General features: G+C 34.7%; 2 protein-coding genes across 2 annotated transcripts in view; one reads left to right on the top strand and one right to left on the bottom strand.

Annotated features, from left to right (window-relative positions):
* Positions 1-25,637, top strand: part of LOC136822806 (2-iminobutanoate/2-iminopropanoate deaminase-like) — a 224,509-nt gene that overhangs the window by 166,368 nt on the left and 32,504 nt on the right. The gene's annotated exons all lie outside the window — the stretch shown is intronic.
* LOC136822749 (myotubularin-related protein 6-like) lies at positions 1,404-24,968 on the bottom strand. The gene is made up of 16 exons (XM_067079031.1): positions 24,860-24,968; positions 23,931-24,047; positions 22,371-22,533; positions 21,844-22,001; positions 21,572-21,700; positions 21,129-21,263; positions 20,678-20,810; positions 20,256-20,365; positions 19,727-19,852; positions 19,464-19,513; positions 19,040-19,193; positions 17,435-17,481; positions 12,678-12,803; positions 4,472-4,598; positions 2,285-2,572; positions 1,404-1,930 (listed from the first exon to the last, which is right to left on the bottom strand). The coding sequence occupies exons 1-16, from the start codon at positions 24,881-24,883 to the stop codon at positions 1,802-1,804; spliced, it is 2,016 nt and encodes a 671-aa protein (XP_066935132.1). The 5' UTR covers positions 24,884-24,968; the 3' UTR covers positions 1,404-1,801.

The raw sequence follows: 25,637 nt of genomic DNA, 5'->3' as shown, positions 1-25,637 counted from the left end.
TTTCGGAAACATTTTCTAAATTAATGCATCAAAAGTTATGGCTGCTTTTCTATGAAAAATTGGGATTGAAATTTGATCAAAAAGCACTATTTTCAAGATTTAAGCAAATAAGCTTTTAGCAAAATTTTCCGAAAAAATAATTTTAGTTCGATAAAAGATACACCATCTACCGCAAAAAAATTTTCAAAATGTTTTTTCTTCGCCGAAACTAAGCTCTTCAAAGTTGAAATACTCTTCTTCGCAAAAGTCTTAATTTTCTTCTTAATCAAATTTTTTCATTGCAATTTTTAAATTTTCAGACTATAGGATAGTTGGCCTAACAAAAAATGTATAACGTGCCACAGTTTTGTGTGTTACATCTAGTAGAAATTGATATTTTGTAAGTGGCAAATATTAAAAATTCACTATGGTCAGAGCCATTAAAAGCACGACATCTAGCTCTTCGAGCTTTATAAGGGACCGTGTACAAATATTGTTTTAATCGTTTGAGAAAAAATCGTATAGTGAAAAGGTATGAAACGATTTAGTAGCCAAGAATTTGAAGAAAAATCGTTTTCTAAACGATGACTGACAAACTATGAAAAGGAATTCGTTTTCATTCGTTTTAAATCTTGAAAATCGTTTACAATCGTCTTAAATATCCAGATTTCGTTTTGGCGTATACGTTTTGGTGCTTCGTCTCGTCGTTTGGTGTTCTCAAATCTTTTGGTATCAAAATCGTTTTTGGTGTTCTCAAAATCGATTTGGTGTTCTCAAAATCGTTTTAGGTTTATATAGATCGTTCTTTTAAATAGAAAAACGTTCCATCCGAAGGCAAAACGTTTCAATAAAATGAAATCGTTTTTGCTCGATTAAAATTCATCAAAAATCAGTTCATGTACCATACAAGGCCAAGTAAAGGTACAAGAGTGGAGAGACTATGCATAGGTCCATATATAAACTATGTGGACTCTTAATTGTCGGTGTGAATGTCCATGCTATTTTTATTCCCCTACCCCTTAGTTTTCCAAAAATGTATAACGAGTGATTTGACTAAAAAAGTCGCATTTACGTAGTGAGATAAGTTTCCGGTATGAATAATACTTAGCACGGGCGCATCGTTTGACTATTAGAGTAATCGTTATATTAGATATTCGTTTTAATATTTTAGATATTCGTTTAATAGGTTATATTCGTTTACTAGTTAGATATTCGTTAAATTAATTTAGAGGTATTCGTTTAGAGGTATGATATTCGTTTAGAGGTAAATATGATATTCGTTTTAGAGGTAAGAAATTCGTTTTTCTAGTTTTCAAATTCGTTTTGATAGTTTATAGTTTCAATTCGTTTAATTGATTAGGAGATCGTTTGAACTTGAAGACTTTCTTTTCAAATCGTTTTCCCACTTTTTGTTCAAAGAAAAACGTTTAAAATCGTTCCATAACGTTTCAGCCTGACATTGCTTTAAGTTGGTACGATTCTTAAACGATTAAAATCATTTGGGAAACGAAAGAAATCGTGTAAATTCGTTGAAAAGTGGAACAATATTTGTACACGGTCCCTAAATTTGTGGTAGTCCAGTGAAGATTGGTCAATTGGAAAAGGCCTGAAGAAGCTAAATTCATATAGAAATATCTACATAATATAAAGTTTTAAGTTAATTTTCTCACTAGGAGGATCAGGTTTTTTCACGGTCTTATGTTTTAAATCTTTTCAATTTGATGCTGAATATTTTTAACGAGAAGCTTTACTATTACTGAACGATTTATAGATATAAAATGTGTGTCCCCAAAAGAATAACCTAGAAAAATTTGAAAAGATATCATTTCCGTAGTTTCTTATAACAAATCTTACAGACCGGTACTTGATTACCGGAATAATGACCGGGTAGTTCCGATGATTTATTGACGCATTCCGCACAAAACACCTTCCCGCAATTCCAACAGTGATACTAAAAAATAAAAGAAAACAAAACATGAACGATGAAAGATATACTCCTTAAAAAGTAGGAAAAACTTTGAGTGGTTTAAGTGAAGGTGCAAAAAGCATTTTCTCGTTGAAATTTCACCGTCCAATTTACAAACAATGCAACGGTTTATACTATAGGTTGTTCCATCGTTCAAAACTATCAAATACTTGGAATGGTTTCAGTTTATTTTACCGCGTTTTTAGCCAATCTAGAGTTTTAAAAGTAAATATCCCGACTCATGAAAAACCATGGTTGACCTTATAGTAAACGACAGTTGTTACTCCCTAATATCGAATTAGGCTTCTAGCGAGAAAATTTAAGACTGAACTCTCTTACCTTTCTGGAGAGTGAATCGACAGGTTTACAACACGAACATTGGTGAACTCCACGAAAAGAATCCCATTCAACGACAAATGACATCACCGCTTCTGTATCGTTGACGTCGTCATTACTGCCCGATGATGTCACGTGATCTATTTGATCTTTTGACCCGCTTTCTTCGGTTGACGTATCATTCGCCGTCGTCGTCGTCGTCGTCGTGGTTGTTTCTGAACTCTCATTTTCGATTTCATTTTCGTTTTTTGAGGTTGCTTCCTTATCTTTAGTTGCAAGTTTTTCGATTTTCTGTGGAATACAAATTGAAGATATTTCACATAATGACCTATCTTTCCCAAGTCGCTCACTCCAACGCTCAAAAATCAAAATTTGGTATACAATTTAAAAGGCTACCCAAAGTCCCCCGTTACGTATTAAGGCCTGTTTCCATCGATCGCGCGAGCGTGCACGCTAGGTCAAAATTCTTAAAATAGATTTGGCCGCACACTCCGCGCGATCAATGTTTGATTTCCATCAACAAAGAGGTGGACTCGAACACAATATGTATATTTATATTTTTTTGTTTACTCAGCAGTTTTTCTCTTTCTTGATTGGTTGAAAGATTATCGATTGAGATGTTTTTGTTTTGAAAATTTTCAGCGTAGAAAAGAGCACAAAAGCATACAAGAGCGTACACAAGAAAATTTAATTCGTGACGTCAATGTGCTATTTTAGGAAATTTTGCCCTAGCGTGCACGCTCGCGCGATCGATGGAAATAGGCCTTTTCTTGTACACAAAAAGTGTACGCTCTTGTACGCTTTTGTGCTCTTTTCTACGCTGAAAATTTTCAACTTTTTTGAGCGTACAGGAGCGCACATCTCAATTGATAATTTTTCAACCAATCAAGAAAGAGAAAAACTGCTGAGTAAACAAAAATATGTAAACATACAGATTGTGTATGTTTTTCATGGAAATCAAACATTGTTCGCGCGGAGTGTGCGGCCAAATCTATTTTAAGAAATTTGGCCTAGCGTGCACGCTCGCGCGATCGATGGAAACAGGCCTTTAGAAGAAAAATTCCCCTGCAGGTCATCAAAGCGATCATAGAAGTTCTTCAATTTCGTTTCGCATATAGATGTAACTAGTCGTCCCGGCGTCGTCAAAGACAACTCTTTACCATTATAATTAAGCCCGCTGTCTTTTTGAGAAATTTATTGTTCCTTCTACTTTTATAAGAAATATGTAAAATATTTCTTGGGTTGTTTTAAAAGATGGTGCCGCACCGATAACTTACTATCTTCGTAGATAAGCTGACTGTTCAAGCTTTAAATACTCCCAATAGCAAAAAAAATGGTTCCAGAATAAAATTTCGCTGAAAAAACAACATTTTCTTGTTATGTATACCATACGCAGAAAAATCTAGTGTAGCGCTGTCGTTTCACAAAAAATCTTTGCGCAGGCTTTGAAATTTTACAGACCAGAAAACGTATTGTTTATGTTATTTCTTGATATTTTCCGATTTGGGTTAGTCAGCCTGCTATTTTTTTGCATCAAAAGACTACAGCAGGCTAGTGAGTTCCATCATTTTGAAATTATTGTAGTCTTGTTAATTACTGTAGCACTAAAATTCAATATCATGATTTTATCCACAGGGAAATTGATGAATGAAATAGGCAGAATAGTGAAAATTAACCCATTTCATAAAGGTAAGGTTGTATTATTCACGTATTATTCTCTAGTCTGGTCTGTAAATATTTTTCGGGGTAGACCATAAGGTACACCATTGGGGTATCCCATGATACGGCACCACCTTTTAAAACAACCCAGATTTCTTGTATTTTCAAAGGAAATTGAACAATAAAATGTTTTCCTGTATTTTTCCAAGGAAAGTTACCTCAAACTACTAAAACCACAATTTATTGTAGATTAGAAATAAGGAAAAAAATACATGTTTTCATTTTTTCATTTTGAGGCTGAAAATTGACCGCTTAAATGATCGATACGGGCGCGGAAAAAGAATTGGCGAGTGCTTAAAAATCGCTAGCGAAAAAGCTTCTTGCGAGAATGGAAAAGTTCCGATTTTAATAAAGATGGCCAAATAACAAGAATACCTTAAAGTTCTTTTGTATTATTTATATTCACAAAAAGTTATATCAAATTCCCTGATTTGCAAATTTAGTATACATTAGATGGAAACTTATACTAACCTTTTCCAGAAATCGTATGTGATCACGCAATGAATCATTGTGATCGTTCAATGAGCAAATTCGATCGGCAATCGATTCCCTCGGGTGTACTTTATCCACATATCGATTGTACAAGCTTCGCCAAAATCTACGGAAAGAAAAAAATTTAGGAATAATTTTCGTAGGGATTAAATTTCGCGGAGACTTAATTTCGCACTATTAGTTGGGAATATTTTCACGATTTTATGCCTTTTACAGCCAAATCGTGCATGTTGGTTGTTAAAATACGTATATGTAATCACATGATAACGAGTGCAATTCGAGAATAATTGCACGAGTGACTTTTTTGTTATTAATTTTCCGAGTTCGAAAGGACGAGGAAAATTTTAAACAAAAAAATCACGAGTGCAATTTTTGAATTGTACGAGTTATTATGTGATTACGAGATAATCGCACAAATTTTTCACTACTTTTACCCCGTCAGGAAAGTAAATTACACTGAAAATTTTATATTTTTCTCTTCTCCTTATGTTTTTCTTTTATTGTTTGCTTAAAGATTTTCTTTCTCAAAAAATGAATTTCGAATGCAATTTTAAAACATTCGATAAAAACATGTAAGAAAAAACATTAAAGTCAATTTTGTAAACATTGGCGCCTCATTGAAGAGTGTGATTAACGATTAATTGCTCTCTACAGAATGCAGTTAACGATTAATTGCTCTCTTTGAAGGCGCGCCAAAGAAGAAAAAATAACTCATCGTGCGATTACTATTGTTAGCGATTCTTTGATGCCAGTAAGCATTTTAAAAGTAGTTTATTTGACCATTTTAAATTTTGTTAAACGATATTTCGCGGATAAGGCCTTTCGAAATTTTCATTGGGACTTAATTTCACGGTTGACATCCAAATCCACGAGATCCGCAAGATTTAATCCCCGCGAAAATTAATCTCATTAAAGTATAAATTTTCATTTATAGTTTCTGGAGGGGTCAAGACCCCCTTGGGTAAGAGGACCCCCCCCTTAAGTGCTAACCCCCCTTAAGTGCTAACCCCCCTTAAGTGCTAACCCCCCCTTAAGTGCTACCCCCCCTTCTTAAGTGCTGACCCCCCCCCCCCCCTTAAGTGCTGACCCCCCCCTTAAGTGCTAACCCCCTTAAGTGCTAGTCCCCCCTTAGGAAAATTGATTTAAAATTTCACACTCCCCCTATACAATATCGCAAACTTTAATGGAAAAGAAAAAAAATTAAATTTCGCATAATTCAAAGAAGACCCCCGCTTAGGTAAGAAGACCCCCCTTAACTGGCAACCCCCCCTTAGGAAAGTCATACTTTTAACACCCTTCCCTTGCTTTTGGTTCATCAAAACCCAAGAACCCCCCTAAATGTAGGTGTCATTCTAATGATTTTTAAACACCTAGAGATAACGGTAAAATTGTCTGTTCGCCAGGTTTGGGTTAGTTAGGCGAAGATAAATTAAATATTTTAATACATACTGTGTTACACAGGAAAAATTTTTTGATTCCAGATCTGGAAATCTAGATTTTTCCCTAACCAATCCCAGGTGCAACAGCTCCCTAGTTCACGAATTAAATCCTGATTTATAGAAAGCTGGTAAAATAATTAAATGTATTCCATCATTCTGTGAGCATTGGTTTGATAGCTCTCATTCGTTCTGGCATGTACTTGCGTTATCTGATATTCCGATGGCGGATTGGCGGCCGCCCACGCTAAAGCTCTAAAGGAGCGGGTCAATTTCCCATCGGAGAGGAATGATAGTCGGCCTTTGATGTACAGTCCTTGCGCGTAAACCTATAAATATTTCGGTTAGACCCGTCAATCCCCGAAAACGAGGGCTGGGTTACCAGACCTCCTGCTGCAAAGTTCTTGATGCGGTCTCGCAAAATTCCGTTATGTAAAGCTTCCAGATGTTGAAAATTTTCCCGACCTTCAGAGCTTTAGCGTGTCGGATGAAAATTTCACCATATGGGTGCCAGATAAGTACTTGCGCTACTTTCCCGGCACTTTTGTCACAACAGTGGAGCTGCACTAGAGAGCTAACTTAATGACCTCAAACCCGTCTCAACGATCCACTGAGCCCTTGCGACGCAAGTCCATTGCAAACGAATTAGGCCGCCCTGGCGGGACGCCTCACCTTTAGCATTGTGTTACAAACTGATCGAATACACCCTTATAATGGTTTGCTTTACATACGACTCGAACACTTTTGAGTGAAAAATCACTTGTGGTTTTTTCTCACGCATGCGTAATACAAGTTAGGGAAATCAATTTTCCCTAACCTAAAAAAAATTTCCCCAACTTAGGCTCTAATTTCTGACAGTTTAAAATTTTTGATTGAATTGTCTTATTTGAAGGTTTGAAAAATAAGTTCTGATTTAATTAATTGTTTAAAGGATACACTCAAATTAAATAGTTTAGGAAATCGAATTTCCCAATCTGGGACGTTTTATTTCCCTAATTCAAGAAATCACATTTCCCGATCCAGAGAAAGAATAGAATAAAGCAAGCAAGGTCACAATTCGTGATATTTCCTTCCTCTAGCTTGTAGAAAGTTATCATTTCCAAAACTCGTGATCTCTCTTTTCCCGACTCATCCATAATCAGTTTAGAAAAACTTGGTGTTTTTAATTTCCCGATGCAACTCTGAATGGGCAACTAGAATGTTAAAAATATTAGTTTTCCACGTGTGGAAATCCGTTTTCACTAACACATTGGTAATACACTTCCAGTATGGGAAAATAGGTTTCCCTAGTTTCCTTACTTTCCCGAACTTAAAATTCTAGACTAATGTGATCGAATAAAAAACCACATCTGAAAATGAACAATCACTAGGCTAGGGAATCAGTAATTGTTTCCTGTGTTACTTCGAATAAACATCCGGGGCGTTTATTAAACTTTTTGGTTTTAGGAGGGGCGTTTAATCTAAGTAGTACTGTAGTTTAAGAATTGAAGCAGGTAGAATTCTCTTTAAACACACTTACATTGATTGAGATGAATTCTTTGATCAAGTCCACACAATCTTTAATTAATGAATAATTGGTTTTTAATGAATGTTTTAATTGGTCATTTATTTCATTATCAATTAAAGTATCGATTACAGCAAGTTTAGTACTTCTAAACCAGATAAAACCTTTTAATATCTCGATCTAATTAAACAGACTCAATCATTTTGATGAAACCCATTAAAGATAAACAAATCCATTCATGATAACCTCAGATGAAATTAAAGACACTCAGTAATTATTGCATCATCTGGTTGGTTGGTTATGAATGGTATGGGCTGGTTCTCTTGGAAAACTGAAGATCAAGCAGGGCAACAGGGTATTTTTCAAGCACTTTTTTACCACCGCCATTCGGAAGTTTTCAAACTCAATTTTCTAAAATGGAGCAATGACGATACTCTGAAATTTCAACTCGATTTATTGCAATGAGTCTAAGGTTGTTTTTCAAACTCAAGTTAGAATTTTTAGGCTTTTAAGATGCATGACAATACCTATTTTGGACATTTAGAGGGCAAACACTTCCTTCATCGCCCAATCATGGTGGATGGACGACATTATACTACTACCTTGAAACTCGATTTTTCAGACAAAACGGTGGTAAGGAAAAATGCTTGTAAAATACCCTGGGCCAGCAAGGATGCAAAAACTTAACAGTATATTGTACATACATAGATTCATTGACTGAGGGAACGTTGATTGATCTTAGAGACTTGTAAGTAAACTACACAACAAAGCCAAAGTCAGCAAATAAAAGATTGGGGCAAGATGTTAAAGTAAGGTGGTGAACATTTATGGAGAAACCATTCAATTCGTTCAGGTTAGTATAAGATCTTCAAAGGGGACAATCAACGAAGGATAAAGTTTATTAATGAAAATAAGGTTGTTAAAAACTAGAATAACATCAAGTTCACAGGCATCTAAAATTACCTATGAAAAACATTTCTCATAGAGTGACCTTTTTGTTTATGTTAAGTTTCTCACATCACTAAGAGACTAGGTGCGAACGGTCTAACAGCTATGTCAGTTATCTTTTTTGAATATGCCTTGATAAATTTAATTATCAAAACAACTGATTTCATTTGGTGGTAGTATAATAAATGCTGCGAAAATTGAATTTCACGAAGTAAACCTTCTCACAAATTAACGGAGTAGCATTGCAGTATAGCAGATACTAAGTAATGGTAGGATAACCAGTGTGGAGCCAAATTTTTAATTCAATAACTTTCGTAGGCTTCTCTGCTCATCTTTTAGCGAAAAGAGTTTCTTATAGAATACAGTATGTAGGAAAGATATCTATAGCGAGCACCTCACTAAAAACCGGGATTTTTCATCTCGTTTCTTAGTGAGTTCCACTTTGACGATTTTCGAAAAATAGAAGCCTTTCAAGTGTTTTGACGCAAATTCGATTATTTTGCTACTTAGTAGGGGGAAATTTGTAAAATCGCTCGATTTTTTTAGTCAAAACACTTGTTATACATTTTTGGAAAGCTAAGGGGTAGGGGAATCAAAATAACTTGGGTGCCAATTTTTTTTCGGACACTTTGGTGTGATTTTCGGACAAATACGACGGTCTCAGGCAAAAATCACAGGGTGAAAAATTAATGAAAATTTTAGCTTGAGAAAACGGAGACCTGTTGTATATTTTTGGAAAGCTCTCAAAAAATTAAGATTAGTGATATATTGCGAGTATAGGTGATTTCAGTACCTAACTCGAGATATTGAGCTTCCGAAAGCGCAAAAACTGGACAAAACAGCTGTTTCTGGCTGAAAAACACTGAAAAACACTGTTTTTAAGGATTAATATCTCGAGTTAGGTAAAGAAATCACCTATACTCGCAATATATCACTAATCTTAATTTTTTGAGAGCTTTCCAAAAATATACAACAGGTCTCCGTTTTCTGAAGCTAAAATTTTCATTAATTTTTCACCCTATGATTTTTGCATGAGACCGTCGTATTTGTCCGAAGATCACACCATAGTGTCTGAAACAAAATTGGCACCCGAGTTATTTTGATTCCCCTATCCCTTAGCTTTCCAAAAATGTATAACAAGTGCTTTGACTAAAAAAGTCGAGCAACCTCAAAAAAACGAACAAATTTCCCCCTACTAACTGCAGGAGCTTCGAAAATTAAAAGTGACGTCAAAAAATCGAATGTTTAGAGCCCGAAAACCCGGGCTCAAAACATTCGAAAAAGTCGCAAGGTAGAATAGACGTTAATTGCGTAAAAAAACGCGGGTGACGTCTAGTATAGGCTAAGATATCTATAGAGGTCTGCGATTCAGACTATAACTTTAGTCCCTTGAACAACTTTTATAATCATACCAATCTATTATTGGAGGTCCTTGTTTCTATACAAACTCTGTACGAGAATACCGAGTTTATGTATCGGAGGATATCAAGGGCGACGGTAAGTGAAATGATACAAAACAAAATCGATAGTTGATGTACGGCTCTATATCGCCTTTGCTCATCCAAACAGACGACGGTATTTTGATGCTTTTACCGTCGTCGAGCAAAGTGGACGGTGATTTTGGAGACATGTCAACTTTGCTTTATACCTTATCCCTCGATTTATGTCGAATGCATAAACTCGCTAATCTGTCCAGGTTGACGGTACTTAAACAACACTCATTCAAGACCCACAGAATAGCAACGGGTTCAGGTTTCTTTGGTTTTCAAGGTTTTTGAGCGTATATTGTGTCTTGACAAGTTTTTTTTATTAGTCGGGATGTAAATCGAACTTAGGAAAGGCTATTTGCTGGTTTAATTTACAGCAAAATAGTATAAGTCAAATGATGTTCATGGTTTTCCTCGAAAAATCTCAACTCTCCTAAGTTGGCAAGGTCAGTGTGTTTATTTTCATGGCTTTAAAGATCAAGTAGACAACCTGGCCCAGCTTTGAACATCTTTTCAAGCTCAACAACAATCTAACGTTAGATATGGACGTTATACACGTAATATCGACGCTCTTTGTGGCCGTTCGGGAGGTTGGGTACTGGACAAAATAAAGAGACCTTTAGAGATTGACGAAATCGGTAGACCAGTAAGTCTAGATACTATTGATGTATAGAGAGAGAAGGGGAATTAATAAAGCCTATTAACTGTTGTTCAGCAAACTATGCCACAAATGTCAAACCGCAAGATCTCTCCAAATTTGCAAAGAGTGTGAATCTGCTTGTCATCAAAATTGCTCAGCCGATCAATCGTTTAGGATTTCCAAACAAAACATTAAACTATTTTTACAGAGATATTTCTTAAAATAGAACTAACGTGCTTCGACCGATACTTTTACTACGCATTTCTCACTCACACAACGCTAGTCAAGTGATGAGACCAGCGTGTTGAGGACATAAAAAATTTCATTAATTCCAATTACTAACAATCTGTCCAGAAAGTCTAACTCTACCACTACAAGCTGTGTTACCTGACAACAACAACTGTTAAATTCTAGACTCAAAAGAATACAGTCATACTACCCTAAGAGATTATTGGTAACAATATAAAAGCACCTTTGTATTTTATTTCAAAACACCAGATACGCAAGACTACTCTAATTTTTGATAACTTGTTTGAGAGCTTGAATAGACTTGAACTGGGCACTTTGGTCTCATGTCACTTTTTTGAAATGACCAAAGTTTTTGAACAAGTTCCAAAAGCACCATATTCGAATGATAGATTTCTAGGCGATGACACTTATGACTGTTTTACATATTTCGCTATGGTAACTTTTTTTTAGAAGGGTAATATAAATATCTTCCATTCCCACTGTAAGCGAGAGGCATTTAGGGATAAATGAATTTTTGAGGGAAATAGTATAATGATTAGCATATTATTTATCAGGGATATAAGGAGCAATCAGCAAAAATTTGGCTGCTGATGTTATTATGATTATGATTATTTCTTCATCGAAAAGATCATCAAAAGGATTGTGTAATCACTTGTCCATTGGAAACGATAATTAACGAAAATCTCACGTAGCTCGTGATGATAAGTTTTGAAAGGTACTAGAGAAGTGAGAACGCGGTAAAGAGATGTTGCGAAAATGGCAAAATTTTGAATGAATTAGATTTGAATGTTAAAAATAGTGACTCATATTGTCCTGGTATTGGGGTAGTCTTCTAGATAGCCCGAAAACCTGGCGATGAGAAAACCATCATGGCAGACCTAGCATAGTTTTCTGTGCTCGTATTTTGATTGGTTTAGAAATCTCGAGAAAGCAATTATTTTACGCATAATGACTTTTGGGAATTCTTTAAATTGTGCTAAAAGACAATTGTGTCACTTTATAATGTTTTGAAAAGGGGCCTGCAGGTGTAATCTGCCTCTCTCGCCAACAGTGTATAGTAAAAAAATTTCTTGGCTATGTTCTAGCCTGTTCCATCCCGACCACGGGTGATCTTTGCTTTTTTGAAAAACTTTACCAGTTTTCTTTTCGACAAAAAAAGATTTTGGCACAGGTTAGTAGAGTATTCTTCATTTGAAGCAGCATCGATTCATTTCTTATCCTCGATCTATCTAGATTTGATAAACATTAATGTTAATACATCTCTAGGTCTACAAAAATATAAAAAATGAAGATTATTTTTCATAATGGAAAAACGCAAATCTTGTAACGCTCCTAATTTTTAACCTCTCATATTTTTATTATTCATTTTTATTTTTATTCATCGTCTTCGTTTTTGAGAAAAACTTTTTTCCATATTTTGCGAAACACATCTTTTCTTTGTAAACGGAGAGAACGAAAAGACTCTCTTAACACGTATATTGACTGGTAATATAAATAATGGACATAGCTTGGGAGAAAAAACAGAGCATTTCAGTTGGTTTTCCCTATCAAATTTTATTCTAATTTTCTTCAATTTTTCATTGGCAAGGAATTAGGGAAAAAGGGGAAAAAAGAAGAATATAAAATATAAAGAAAGAAGAAGAGATATCTTCTTTTTTGGGCTTTTTGATGATCTTTTTTTTTCTGGTTGTTCGAAATCGCATCAAAAAAGATAAGAGAATATTTTGGGGAAGACGTGATCGTATCATAGCAATCCATAGATTTGATTTTGGACCCATATAGTTGTTTCTAGAAGCTGATCAAAGACTTCCAACTACTATTACTTTGCTTTAAAGTACTTATCTTATCATCGTATCATCAAGCAAGGTAAAGTCTGGTCTCTAAATTCACAACAAAATCAAACAAAGAGACGACTACTTACCTGAATTGCTGAGGATGTGAGGACGGATTTAGTACGCCGTGCAAGCCCTCTTTGTAGAAAGGATTGATGTAATCAGGTAAGTTTTGCCACATATAGCCCCATAGTGAATACGTTCGTCTATTGAGCCTAAAAAGAAAGTTGAACATTTGAACTTGAACTCGCTGATTCTTTCCATAAAAGCTGGGCCAACACCTTCCTTTATTTGGGCGCATATATCCTTGCTCTCCGCCATTTTGGTCTTGTGACATAAACGAACCTGAAAGTTGGATTTGGAACGTTTCTTAAAAATTCTATTTTAACAGAATATCCTCGAATCTTGTTAGTAAACTCTTGTAATTCATGATATTATATTACCCTGAAAACGTTTTACCAATATGAAAGATTCGTATCAGAAGCTAAAAGCCGAAAACCAACTTTCCAAAAGCTCGCGCAAGTAATGACGCATCTTTTCCAGGGTTTACTTTGAGAAGTTTGAATTACGGGAGGGATGTATGACTGATTTTTATTGAGAACCTAATTCAACATTTGAGCTTATTCCAGTCATTCAAATAGAGTGGTCCGTGTTTTAATGATTGTTGCAATTCTTGTGTAAGTAGTACAACAATGTAGCTTTCGTCAAATATTTCGTCAAATATTGTCAATCCTTCCCCGAGTGTACCCAGAAAGAAAATTACTGAATAAAACCATTCTGGTTCTTTGACGGAACTTCGAGTGAGTGTTTTGGACCTTTAACGACTTTGTAAAATAATATTTTTGATTGCCATTTAGCATGGCTTCAAGTATTAAAAGTTTCGGAAAATACACTGCAAATTACAGTTCGTTTGTTACATTTGTTGCCCGGTCTACATAAGTATCATTTAAGAACATCTGTTGAATTTTTCAATATCGCTTCACCGTCAAGTTTCCACAACCCGAATGCCAATAAGGCAAGCGAGTAATCGTTCAGGTTATAGAGAGCTATCAAAGTTAGAGGGGAACAAAATAAGATTCTTTAGTTTGGCCAGTAGAGCAGTTCTAGTAAAGATACGAATGAGGTTCGAATTATATGTAGAGACTCGACTGTAGGAAAGTCGTAAAAAATAAGAAATAAATGATTTCAATTTTAAGAGGTGTCAAAAAAAAGTCGTTAGCTCAATGTTGTCCTTACCAGGATTTTTGTTCAAATCTTCTTACATAATTCAAGGAGGAAAACTGACCTTACAACAACACTCTATTAACCTTTCACTGACCATAATTGTCCTAAATGACTGAGAAAACACACTTAGAGGTCATGAAGTAGGATGGCCTAAAGTGCGTCAAGGGGTTAAACTAAAACACAGTCAAGTAGTAAAACAGATATTAGCTTTGGAGAGAGGAAAAAAGAGGTACTTGTGAAATGTAGTTCAAGATATTCGTGACAAGTCTCACCTCAGTTTTTAAATAGGACTCCTTTATTTTATTGCGTACTCCTAAACTGAAACCACAACAAGAATTCTTTTTGGAGACTTTTGCTTTTATTTTTCTAAATGACGTAGAAAGGGTTAAGGTTTTTGGTTTCAAAACATCCAAGTTCTTGATGGTTGGTGCTGAGAGTATAATGTTTTATTTTTTCTGAAAAAAAGATCTTTTGCAGACTTTGAATTCTGAGTGAGGTCACTGAGCTTTTGTGAGGAGGATCTATTCAGGTCACTCTTGGAGTCTCGGAGAAGTTTGAAGCGAAACAGATGAAGTTATTCCTCAACATGTGAAGATAATTTTGAATTGTTGCTAGTTTTGATAGTTATATCGTGAAACCCGAACCAATTTGTTAAAATGGGTAAAATGACAGTACATAGATTGTTCGAACGATAGAAATTTAGTATAGTTTCATGCGTGTAGCCTGTGCTATTTGGGCATCCATTATCTGTATTATTGAGTGTGGGAGACATAAGAATTGGTCGAAAAAGTCTAAAGTCTAAAACCGTTCAAGCTCGAAACATGCTAGTTTTGAAGATTCGAGTTATGGTGACTCATCTGCAATGGAGAGAATTATTCTTTGGGACTTATAAGCTTTCTAAACAGATGATTGACGTAAAAAATGCTTGGTTAATCTAAGTGCGGAATCGTAAAGCTATATCTACCGGTAGCCTTTGAAAAATGATAAACATTTTCTTGGTTTTTCTGATTGAGATGATCTAGTTACTAAGTCGATTGTTGTGTTTCATAAACCTCTGATAAAATCTTTTCAAATCGCCTTTCCAAGTTGATTGACATGATCACTGAACCAACTTTCAACTTTGCGTTGAAAGTAAAAAGGAAACAGTAACAACCATCTTAAATGTGTTTCATGTTGCTTCGGCCTTTGCCGACCTTCGCTCGAAAAAAGATATTTGTATCACAGATGGCTCTCGCCAATTCGAACTCGAATTCGAACTGGGAATCTAGTTTGTTCGAATTCCAGAGAGATTCGAATTATAGAAAGTATTTTAAGAGGGTTTCTTCTTTACGGGGCTGGAAAAAAGTTCGAATTATAGAGAGATTCGAATAATAAGCGTGAGTTTATTGTATCTCTCTTCCCAGCTGACTTTTAGTACTTTATCTGTGTAATATCTCCTCGATCAGAATCAGAATCAAAATCAGCAGGATAATGATTACAGTATTTATCAATCAAGAGCATACATTCCGAAAGGCTTCTGTTTTCTTGTATTCTAGTTAGCTGTTTTTGTCACATGATGCGATTCACCGATTATTCAACGTTACTAGAAAAGAGCTGGGTTCTAGAGAAGTATCAATTGGATTAGCATTATTCTAGTCCAAAGGTTTACTTTTTATACAGTAAAAAGGGGAAGGCTCGTTCAAACAGGTTAAAATCTCACGTTAAGAATTTTCTATTTTGTTTTAGGATTTCGAAAAAAAAAGAGAAGAAGAAAACCACTCGAAAAAATATTGCTCAAGAAAACACAAGATACGAAACTTTCAACTTCCATTAGAGTGACAAAGAGTATCCCAGTACCGGCAAGATGGTTAGCGCATCGAACATTTTGATGATCTGTTTATTTATTACACTGGTACTACTCATGATTGTTTACGCCATTTTGAAATGTCGCGTCAAAAATGAATACATTCGAAAGTTGGAACAAGAAGGAGACCAATATTTGACTAAAAACGATTTCGCAAAATGTTTAGAAGACAGTAGAGACCAAATGCTCGTTTATCTATGATGGATGAAAAAGCAATTTATAGTAGTTGAAGAGTTTCTTAAAACATGCTTTTCAAAACACAACTAATTGTTTGAAGATCGAATCAGGATGTCATCGAGGTTGAATTATGCAATACGTTCATGGTTTATGGCGAGCTATTTCATTTTAACAATCATGAATAAAACGTTGAACAATTAAAACTTCCTTGGAGTATGGTAAGGCTAACAAGCTATGTATAGAGTGGTGGGGCCTGAGGACGCTAATCAAATTTGTAGCAATGTTGATTATTTAATAGTTCATATTTCAATTGGACGGTAATAAACTAATTTGCATATATTTATAATGGAAGCTGAACAATATGATATTTACCGCGTTGTGAAACGTGTAAACGCCGGTCTGTATATAAGATTTTGTGAACACACAATTCATACCATCATGGGTAAGATTTAGCTGGGGATAATGAAAATGACAAACCAGGTCCAGCTCTGGTCAAAACGGTAGTCAGAATCTTTCAAAATGCTTGATGTGGTTAAAATAATATTCTTTTTGCTGCTTTGCGTTTTTGATTCTTCAGTGTGCACGGTTAAAAAAAATATTTTATTCATACGGCAGACTCCCGGTTATTAGAAGGTCCAAGGGGGGGGGGTAAGAATTTACTTTTTCGTTTACAATTCGTCTTCCCGTCAGATTTTCAACTTTTAACCTTAATGGGATGGATTTTTTTGAAGTGATTCAGGCTTCAGTTGAAGGTAATAAACACAAAGAGTGTAAAAAGCCATGAATATTGAAACTTTGAAATTTTTGAAGAAAAAAAGTTTTAATCGCAGAAAATCAATGACGATCTTCCAATAAGAAAAATTCGAATAACTGGTATGAAATTTAAATCAATCATTTTTAAGGTCATTCAGCCTATAATTTCCCCCCAGGGGAACAGAAATCGCTTCGAACAACCAAGAGGTTAGGCCTGGGTTGGGTAAGCAAATCCAAGCGAGAAGCCATTTCACTTCGAATAGCCGAATTGTTCGAATAAGTGCGTCGATTAACCGGGGGTCTATTTGAGTTTTCAACCAGACAGATCCCAATATTGTTAAAATCAGATGTTATAAAACATGGTAAATTAAAACTGCAAATAGTTTTTAAGGTTACTACTAATCATTTCTTCCTTAGGAAGGCCAGAAACTTTGACTGTAATATAATAACATTTTAAGTTATTGGACTTGAAAATCCCACTCTCGTATTTAATTTAAGAGCATTACTATCTTTCAGAATCAATAAATTGCCTTAGAAGCTCGGTTATCAAAGCAAAAAATAGAGAAATGACCAAATTTTTGACCTAAGAGATCCTCCAAAGAGAGTCTTCCCCCGACTTATTTTTGTCCCAAGATTAAGAATTTATTTTAATAGTCATCAAACTTATCATACATCTGCAAGTGGAATGTTCATCTCAGAAGCCGCTCAGTGTTCCTATTAAATATGTGCTCAACCAAGAAAGCTTGTTTATCTTTTGACGGGGATAAAATCAATTTGAGTGAAGTCAAATTGTAAAATGGGTTATGAATTCGAATCTGGACAATTCTTTGGACTGAAACGTTCACTTACCGTGAATCTTTGCGTTCTTTTTCACAATTACCCAAAAACGTCCCAAACTAGAAAAGAAGAAATTGAATTAGAATTGACTTATGCCAAGAATCTTCTTTAGATTACAAAAGCATTCCTCCCCCTAACGAGCGTTTTCGGATTTTCGGTTACTTTTGAGAAATGACCTCAAATTTTGTCAGTGTCCGCCAATCGTAAATTAGAATTACTGAAATTTCAACATCGTCGATTACATCATCAACAGCCGCAGTTGTCGAAAAATAGAATTTTGAGGCAAGTCTATGTGATATGTTTTGGGGTAGGGTTTGTATTTGCCACCTGCTGTTCCTCTGTTTTTGTATCCCGGGTTTGAAAAATGTTTATTAGCTCCAAATTTTAACCAGTGTTAGTTGATGATAATGCAATCCTAGAGACGGCTCATGTGCTGATGTCACGTTTTTTGCTCAAATTTTAGGTATAGGAGGCCGGAAAGTTTCAAGACAAGGATAACATTAAAAAACAAAATCGTGTTAATCCCAATGTTTTTGGAACCCATTGCATAACTGTCGATCGAGAGAAGTCAATCGGTTTTGCAGGGAATCAGTAATCTCTCCTGTCTCCTTGTGTGACGACAGGCCTGCAGAAATGGGAAAATTTATGTAACTTAGAAAACTTAAGCCATTATGTAACGCATGACATTTCTATACATAATTATTCTTTAGTTATGAATTAGCAATCCGTCAGTGTTGATTGACGATTTGAAGGGAAGATTGGGTCGTCAAAAATTAAACTCTTACATTCTAGAGGTTAATCCCGAACAAAGAAAAGGCAATCAGTGAAAATAGAGGTCTTGATGCAAGCCGATATAATTTTTTCATATATTTTCTTTGTGAAATGGGTGAAGTCCTATTAACGCAAATCTCCAAACTTCTATGATATTGTAATTAAATATTCTCTAATTTTCAATGCGACTCCAAATAATGAATTTCACAATTATTACGTAATGCTTGATTTTTGAGGAATAATCATAGCGTTAAAAAACGCTTAAAATATGTTCGGTTAAATTTCCCTTTTAATTACAACACGATTTAAAAGAGCTGAGCCGTTATAATTAATCTCCCTCTAATTATTTTCGTAAGTCAACAGACAATCAAAAGCCTTGTTTTTTATTCGCATTTTTCTTTCTATCAAGACTTATTCTGACCTCCTCCTGACCTCTTGAAATCAAGCAATCTCTTTCATAAGTATACGCCTCCCTCTTACAAAATCCAAGAAAAATGTTTCTAATGAGATAGAATAACCTCAAAAAATATTTTCTCTTATTTTTTTCACCACAGGCCCGATTTTTATAGATGCCTTGTAAAGACACCAGAGAATTTTGTCTAAAAAAGCTTCTGCTTTTTTGGGAATCCTTAAAATTTGCTTAAGATGTTCTGCATCATCTTTTAGTCAATTCATTATAGGATTTTAAAAAGTTTACATTCTGACAAAAGTATAAAGTCTCGTGTTCTAATAAAAGTTTTCTTTTATAGAAAAAGCGTTGGGTAAGCGGGTTTTTCTGCCACGGGGGACGTACGCTTTAAACAAATACAAGCTCATTCAAAAAAAAATCACAAACATTGTTAGTACCTGACATGAATACAAATGTTCGTGTAGATCCAATAAGAAACGTTCGTTGAATTGGAAACCCGTTGGGAATTGTAAGGTCAGTTGCCAACATGCTTCCAAGAACTGCGTGAAAATTGGCGATACTTCTTTCGGATCTCCTGACAATAACCCATACCTATAAATATAAAAGTAAAAAGAGATACATTTTTACCCAATAAAGTCATGTTTACATAAAAGTGTGTTAAAATTATAGCCATTTAACAAATTTCAAAACTTTAAAATAAGTCTTTCGGAAATCTTGCCTTTCATGTTGATCAGATGTCGCCATAGTTTCAAGTGTTAAACATATGACCAATTAAATGAGGGGAATAGTTAGCTTTTTCTAAAGAAATAGTTGCCATTTTACAAGCAGTAACGAGGAGAATGATTGATTTAACTTTCATACCTGTGTACGAATTTGTGGCCAAAGGATAGCCATTCTTTTTCTACTAAAACCTGAGAAAAAAGTGATTTGCAGGTAAAGCTCAATCATGATAATTAAATGTGGGATACAAAAATGCCGCAGATACGACAAACCCGACGCAAAGCTTTAAAAGACGATCATAAATTGTTTTAAAAGTCTCATAATTTCAAATATACTCCATAAGGAAAAACTACTTTTCTCTCAATTTAGTCAGTCTTGTGTCGCGAGTGAACTCAAAAAAATACCTGAAATCCGTGTATTGTTCTATAATAGGGATCAAGCATAATTTGAGCCATGGAACAAGTTTGCGCAGTACGATCCCAACCGTCTGAACAATGAACCAGTACACTTCTCTTCTCGTAATATACCGCCTAGAAATATACAAAAAAAAACGGAGATTTAAAACAAAAGAAGTCTAGCACTGGAACGTTGTGCTCGTAGTAAGGAAGTGAGGCCACTTAATAACTCTCAACAAAACCGTGCTTCCCGTTTGGACACCTTCACTTAACAAACGCTGGATTGAAAGTCAGAATTATCTCTAAGCTAAATGTTGAATGGTTTGTAAGGCTTGATAACAAAAAAGCCGTTAGATCTTATCCATAACACGCAAAAATCAAAGGTTTCGTTCTTTTAGAAATGTTCACATTTTACGAAAACAAAAGAAGACAAATGATTGCAACTCCTTTAAAAACTGAAATGGCCTATCGCATTTTATTCAAAAGAATTTATTTCCAAACCATTATCCAAATCTTATACAATGAAACCATCTCTTACCCTTGCTATAAACATTGATGTGTCCAATACATTCTTGATATGTTTGAACCAACCTGATTCTTCCAAACCACGTAGATAACTTGACATTGACAAGTCTTTTGTATCGAACACTAAATGAAAAAAGGTTTTGAACGTTAAAAAAAAGCTAAATATATCACTATCTAAACTTATTACGTAATTAATTAATTTACTAAAAAAATTTGTTCGGATTATAGAAAATTCGAGTTTATGAAGATTGGTATATAAGACATTGCTAAATAAACAGAGCAGAAAGCTTGTTTGAGTTAAGGAGACATTCGTGTTGTGAGGTTCGAGTTATAGAGGTTCGAGTTATAACGACTCCATTATTTATATCTGCTTAGCTTTTGTTAGACTTGCTTTTTTATTAGACTGTTTAGCCGACAAAAGAAACAAAGATTTACCTTCAATGAGCTTCTGTAAACTTTGTCTCATGACGTGTATATTTTCGATACCGATGAAATGAAAATCGATATTTTCATAATGAGCCACATTCTCATAACCTTTACCAGCCGCACGATTGGCCATCGCATTGATCTGTGAAAACAGCGAAAATGATAAAAAGAAATGGGATAGAACAATGGATTAACATACACAAGTCTCGGTGCTTGAATATAGTTTCTATTAGTTTCCATTCAATGTAATTATGTGTTAATTGTCAAGTCATGTAATTTTTTTTTGTTGACTGATTTCACAACAAAAACAAGCATTCTTTTGGTGAATTCTGGGACTGTCTTGGTATTACTGTTTTAAGTTTTACCTTAGTTTACAATGAATGTGCTTTATGCCTTCATTAGTTTCATTTCAAGTTTTAATTAAAGCTGGTAGTGGTCAAACTAAAATAAGATAGCCTACCTTAGGTCTTGTATCGACGATATACATTCTACTAGTGCCAGGTGTTGATTTAATGATAGCTTGCAGCATAGCTTCGTCCTCAGGACATCTGTTATTAAGACCTGCCATGGGTTGTGCACATCTACATAATGCAGTCTGAAACAAAGTCATGAAAAATAAGTAATAAACAATTTAATGTCAGCTCACTTTACTAAATAACAATTTGTTGCTGATAGAAAGTTTGTTAGAAGAAAACAATTAAAATTTCCTAAACTTGGTAAAACAAAGAAAATTCTTCAATCAAATTTTGATTTAAAATCCTGTAAAAATGAATTGAACTGAATATTTTACCCTGATATGATATTATATGTTATGGTATGATATCATGGGTATCAAGATACATTGATTATTGAAAGACAAACAGTTTTTGGATTGAGCTGAGATATAAGTAAAGCAATCCTTACTTGTGCTTTTTTGTTGTAATATGATAAAGCCGGTAGTCGACTTTTGCTGCGAAATTGTGCACATTCTTTGATCAGCGGTGCAGAGACAGACGAAGGAAAGTAGAGGGTGTTGGGATAAGTTTCACAAAGCTATAAAAAAAAATCAAAACGTGAAAAATGAATTTTCAATCCGCTATCATAAAATCGATTAATACTATGATTATTGACATTTTGTCACATTAAAGTCATACATCAGATGAAAGATCCTTTACTTTAGAGCTCTTGAGCTTTACCTTATAATTTTCGTTTAATTTCGATCTGGTCCACAAAGATTTAGGGACTTCCATTCTGTCATATTCAGCAATGGGGTCATAAAGTGTCCACCCTGCTTCTTGTGTTAATTCAATGTGTTTTGGGTTGTAAACAAAAGCATAAAGCTCATCTGTCTTTGCTGAAACAATAAGTGTCGTATTATGAGGTTTTGAACGGAAAAACTAGTTTCCGTGTCTTTTAAACTACCCTTGAAAACACACACGTTTTGATTAGAGAAAGTAAAATTTTCCATAGTTTAGCTAAAACTAGCCCACTATAATAGGTAAGAACTTTAGGTTATAAGTTTTCAACAACACTTCAAATTCATTAATACTTTTTATGCTGTTCATTTCAATACAGTTGCTCTGTTCCACAGACTTAATAAATCCCAGAATTTTGATTAAAAAAAATAGACACTTCTTCGTTCCAATCTTTAGAAACTTTTTCAGCATTTATTAAGCATTTTAGGAGTTTTATAGGGAAGGATTCAACTCTTAATTTTTCTTACTTGGACTTGAAAGTTTTTGTATTGTGTCAAATACATCAGTACATTCTCTGTCTCTTGTGATCACAAATTTGACATGGCGAAATGTTCTGGTTCGCACCCTGACAGCTGACCCACGTGCTGTCAAGGGTAGCTTCTCAACTTCAGATATTTGTGAATACAGAATCTTAAATGATAATCAATTGGAGAACAGTAAATGAAAATCGAGAAAGTAGGAGTCAATAAATGATTGACAGAAACGAGTAAGAACTAAAACCATCGAGAAACTAAATTTCGATCAAAAGCACACTGCGATCCACAGCCATTTTCTCAATGATTTAGTTTCTAGAGCTGGACATAAATTCTTATTGGCCCAGCGCTAGCGATAGGGCCTTTCATTTGCAACTCTGTCCGTCCTTCCGTCCTTCCTTCCGTGTGTCTGTCTGTCCTTTTTTAGAGAACCGGCGCTTAATACCAGTACCACACTTTTTGCCTTCTGGACAGGGAAAAGCTTGCTAAAGTCGGGTACTGGCTAAAAAAGATATATTTTCTGACTTCGCGCTCCTTAAACAACAAATGTTTTCAAACAAAACAAGATGGCGGTCAAAGCGAGGAAATTGATTCGTGTTGATTCATACTTTCTTGAACATTTTCTTTGCTTTAGAGACTTTCAAACCAAAGAAACCTTCTAGTGATTTTTCTTTGTAAACCTTTTTCAACATTCTGTCATATCTTATAGTTTTTGCTCAAGTTTTCATAAAGCTTTAGGGCTGAAAATTCTACCTTAAATCACTGTCATTTTAAGTTTCTTGTTTTCAAAAAGACTTTATTTTTAGGAAATAATGGCTTCTAATATAGAAATAAATAAACTGAAATGTGTAAATTCAAATAAGACACAATGTTGCTTCTGGATCTGTCGCTGTTAAACAACGGTCAGTACAGTGACAGTGGGACGTGGCATGATTTTCAAACTCGACAACGTACTCGACACATAATTATTTCAAGTAAACTGATTCTGGAATATGGCAATGGAGACTAAAATGCAGCTCATGTGTAAATATGAACAAGATTGGAACTTTTTCCATGATGCTACGTGTGAAAATGGTTGTTTCTAGATCTGTCTCGTTTAACGAATTGGTGGTTTGATTTTTTAAACTCGCAACACAGAATTATTTCAAATACCGATTATTAATGGATTATGGCAATGGAGACTAAAATGCAGCTCATGTGTAAATTTGAACAAGATTGGAACTTTTTCCATTATGCTACGTTTCCCTGTTCTAAGAAATGAAGAAAGGGAGAATTATCCTTGTTGACTTATTTTTCATTGTGTTTTGTTCGACGCAGTAAAATTTTAAATCTTTTGGCCATCCCTTTCCTGGGGGAAATTTGAAATCTTGTTAAACCTTTTTTGGAATTTTTAGAAATTCCGAAATTCACGAAAATTGCGCGCAAAAATTTCACTTTTGCTGGGCCTTCACGCCCAACGGGCTTCTTGTTTATTCTTATTTATGATTGGACAGAAAGACGTGGAGGACATCTATTTACTAATAAGCCCTGTAGTAGTAGTTAGAAGTTTCTTACCCATGTTTCCTTTGTGCCATTGGGATCAACAAAAATCAGGTGAGTTGTGGTCAAGTGAAGAGTTCCTTTCACACCGGGCAAAGTTGAACTGACGTCTTCTAGTCGAACATTATCAACCTGGAAAAATTTAAAGAGTTAATGATACAGGATAGGAAAAAAGATAAAACCCTAATCATTTATATAAATGATTTAAATTAAATCTAGCAAAATAATGTGAGTGTGGATTCTCATTAACTTAACTGACCCAACCGGCACAAAGTGGTTGAAATTCCAAATGATTCCCCAAGAAACCCTTATAAGAACCTATACAGATCTAGTACCTTGATCTCTCTCTACTTTGGTTGTTAATTTATGGAGAACTTGTAAAGTAATAAGTAAGGACCACTGCCAGATGGGTGGTCAATATTGATAAGTGCAAAACAACTTAGTATCTGGTACAAAGTGGGGTTGTAAATTCAATAAAAAGCTCATCTTCAACTTATGCAAATTCATATCAAGCAAGTAGTCATGATCAAAAAAACTTTTTGATGATAAGAAAAAGGTCCTTGAAAGTACCTGAGAATGCAAAAACGTCTCAAGAACACTTTTTTTAAAAGAAATATAATTTAAAAGACATTTTAGGTATATACTTGGCTCTCTAACTTTACCCTTTTTGGAAAGAACTTTACATATGAGATGTATTATGATTTTAAGGTGTTGTTACTTTGCTATCCCCTTTGATATCAGGATATACCAGGTATTTCCAGGTACAGTAATTCAGAGGTGGTCTACCTATATTTATTAAAGGCATTTTTCAACTTTGTACCAAGGCACACCAAGGGGTGGTGGACTAAACTCCATTCCGAAAACAAGTTAGCACATTATTTTTTGGAACACTGGCCCATTACACCAACGATAGATCGATAAATTTTTTGAAAAAGGAAACAAACCTTTGGTGTTTTAATATGATCCATTGCATTCAACAGTCCTCAGTGTAGTGTTGATAAAAACATCCAAACAACTTAAATTTCCATATTATTCTGATTTTAGATACTGAAAAAAGAGGGAGTTGCATAAACATTCCTATCTCATTTAACTGTTTAGTTAATAACACTTCTGATGAACTTAGAATTATCAATTAAGGCTTGTTGAAAGATAATAATTGCTGGGTTTAGTTTCATTTTGTGATCATAATGGTTTATGCTTTTCTCTAAGAGATCGTGTATAAATATTGTTCCACTTTTCAAAGAATTTATACCAATTATTTCGTTTCCCAGACAATTCTTATCGTTTAAAAATGGTACCTATTGAATATGCGGTCAAGGTTAAAAACGGTATATTACGATTTTAAACATTTGTATTAGAACAAAATACATTGCAGAAAATTTTTCATCTTCACAGGATCAATTCTCAACCCAGCTCAACCACAAAATACCTCTTTTGGTCAGTGGTTTTTTTTCTGACGTTCTTCCTTTGAAGAATATTGATTACTTTTGTTTTCCCCTTGAGTGCATGAGAAAAAAATGATTTGCAGGCAAATAAAGATGAGGCGGCAATCTTGCACCGAGGGCGCTAATTAGTTTCCGCCTTATTTTGCGCTCATGATAGAATGATCCAAATAAGGGGGTTTTATAATAATAAACTATCTCATTTTGTAAGAGTTTATATTTTCTGAGAGATATGTGTAAGAAGTTAAATGTATCTTCAAAGAGTGCTCTACCGAAGGAG

Source organism: Clytia hemisphaerica, unplaced genomic scaffold, assembly GCF_902728285.1.
Source record: "Clytia hemisphaerica strain Z4C2 unplaced genomic scaffold, Clytia hemisphaerica genome assembly, whole genome shotgun sequence".
Classification (NCBI taxonomy): Eukaryota; Metazoa; Cnidaria; class Hydrozoa; order Leptothecata; family Clytiidae; genus Clytia; species Clytia hemisphaerica.
This window is presented reverse-complemented; position numbering and strand designations above follow the sequence as displayed.

Bases quoted from the DNA above. Each gene is read 5' to 3' on its own strand.
- LOC136822749 (XM_067079031.1), bottom strand. From the start codon at position 24,883: ATGGATCATATTAAAACACCAAAG. The intron at 19,514-19,726 runs GTATTTTTTTGA...CTTTTTTCTCAG, and splicing joins GAACAATACACGGATTTCAG to GTTTTAGTAGAAAAAGAATG. The intron at 12,804-17,434 runs GTAAGTGAACGT...CTTTCTTTTTAG, and splicing joins AAAGAACGCAAAGATTCACG to GCTCAATAGACGAACGTATT.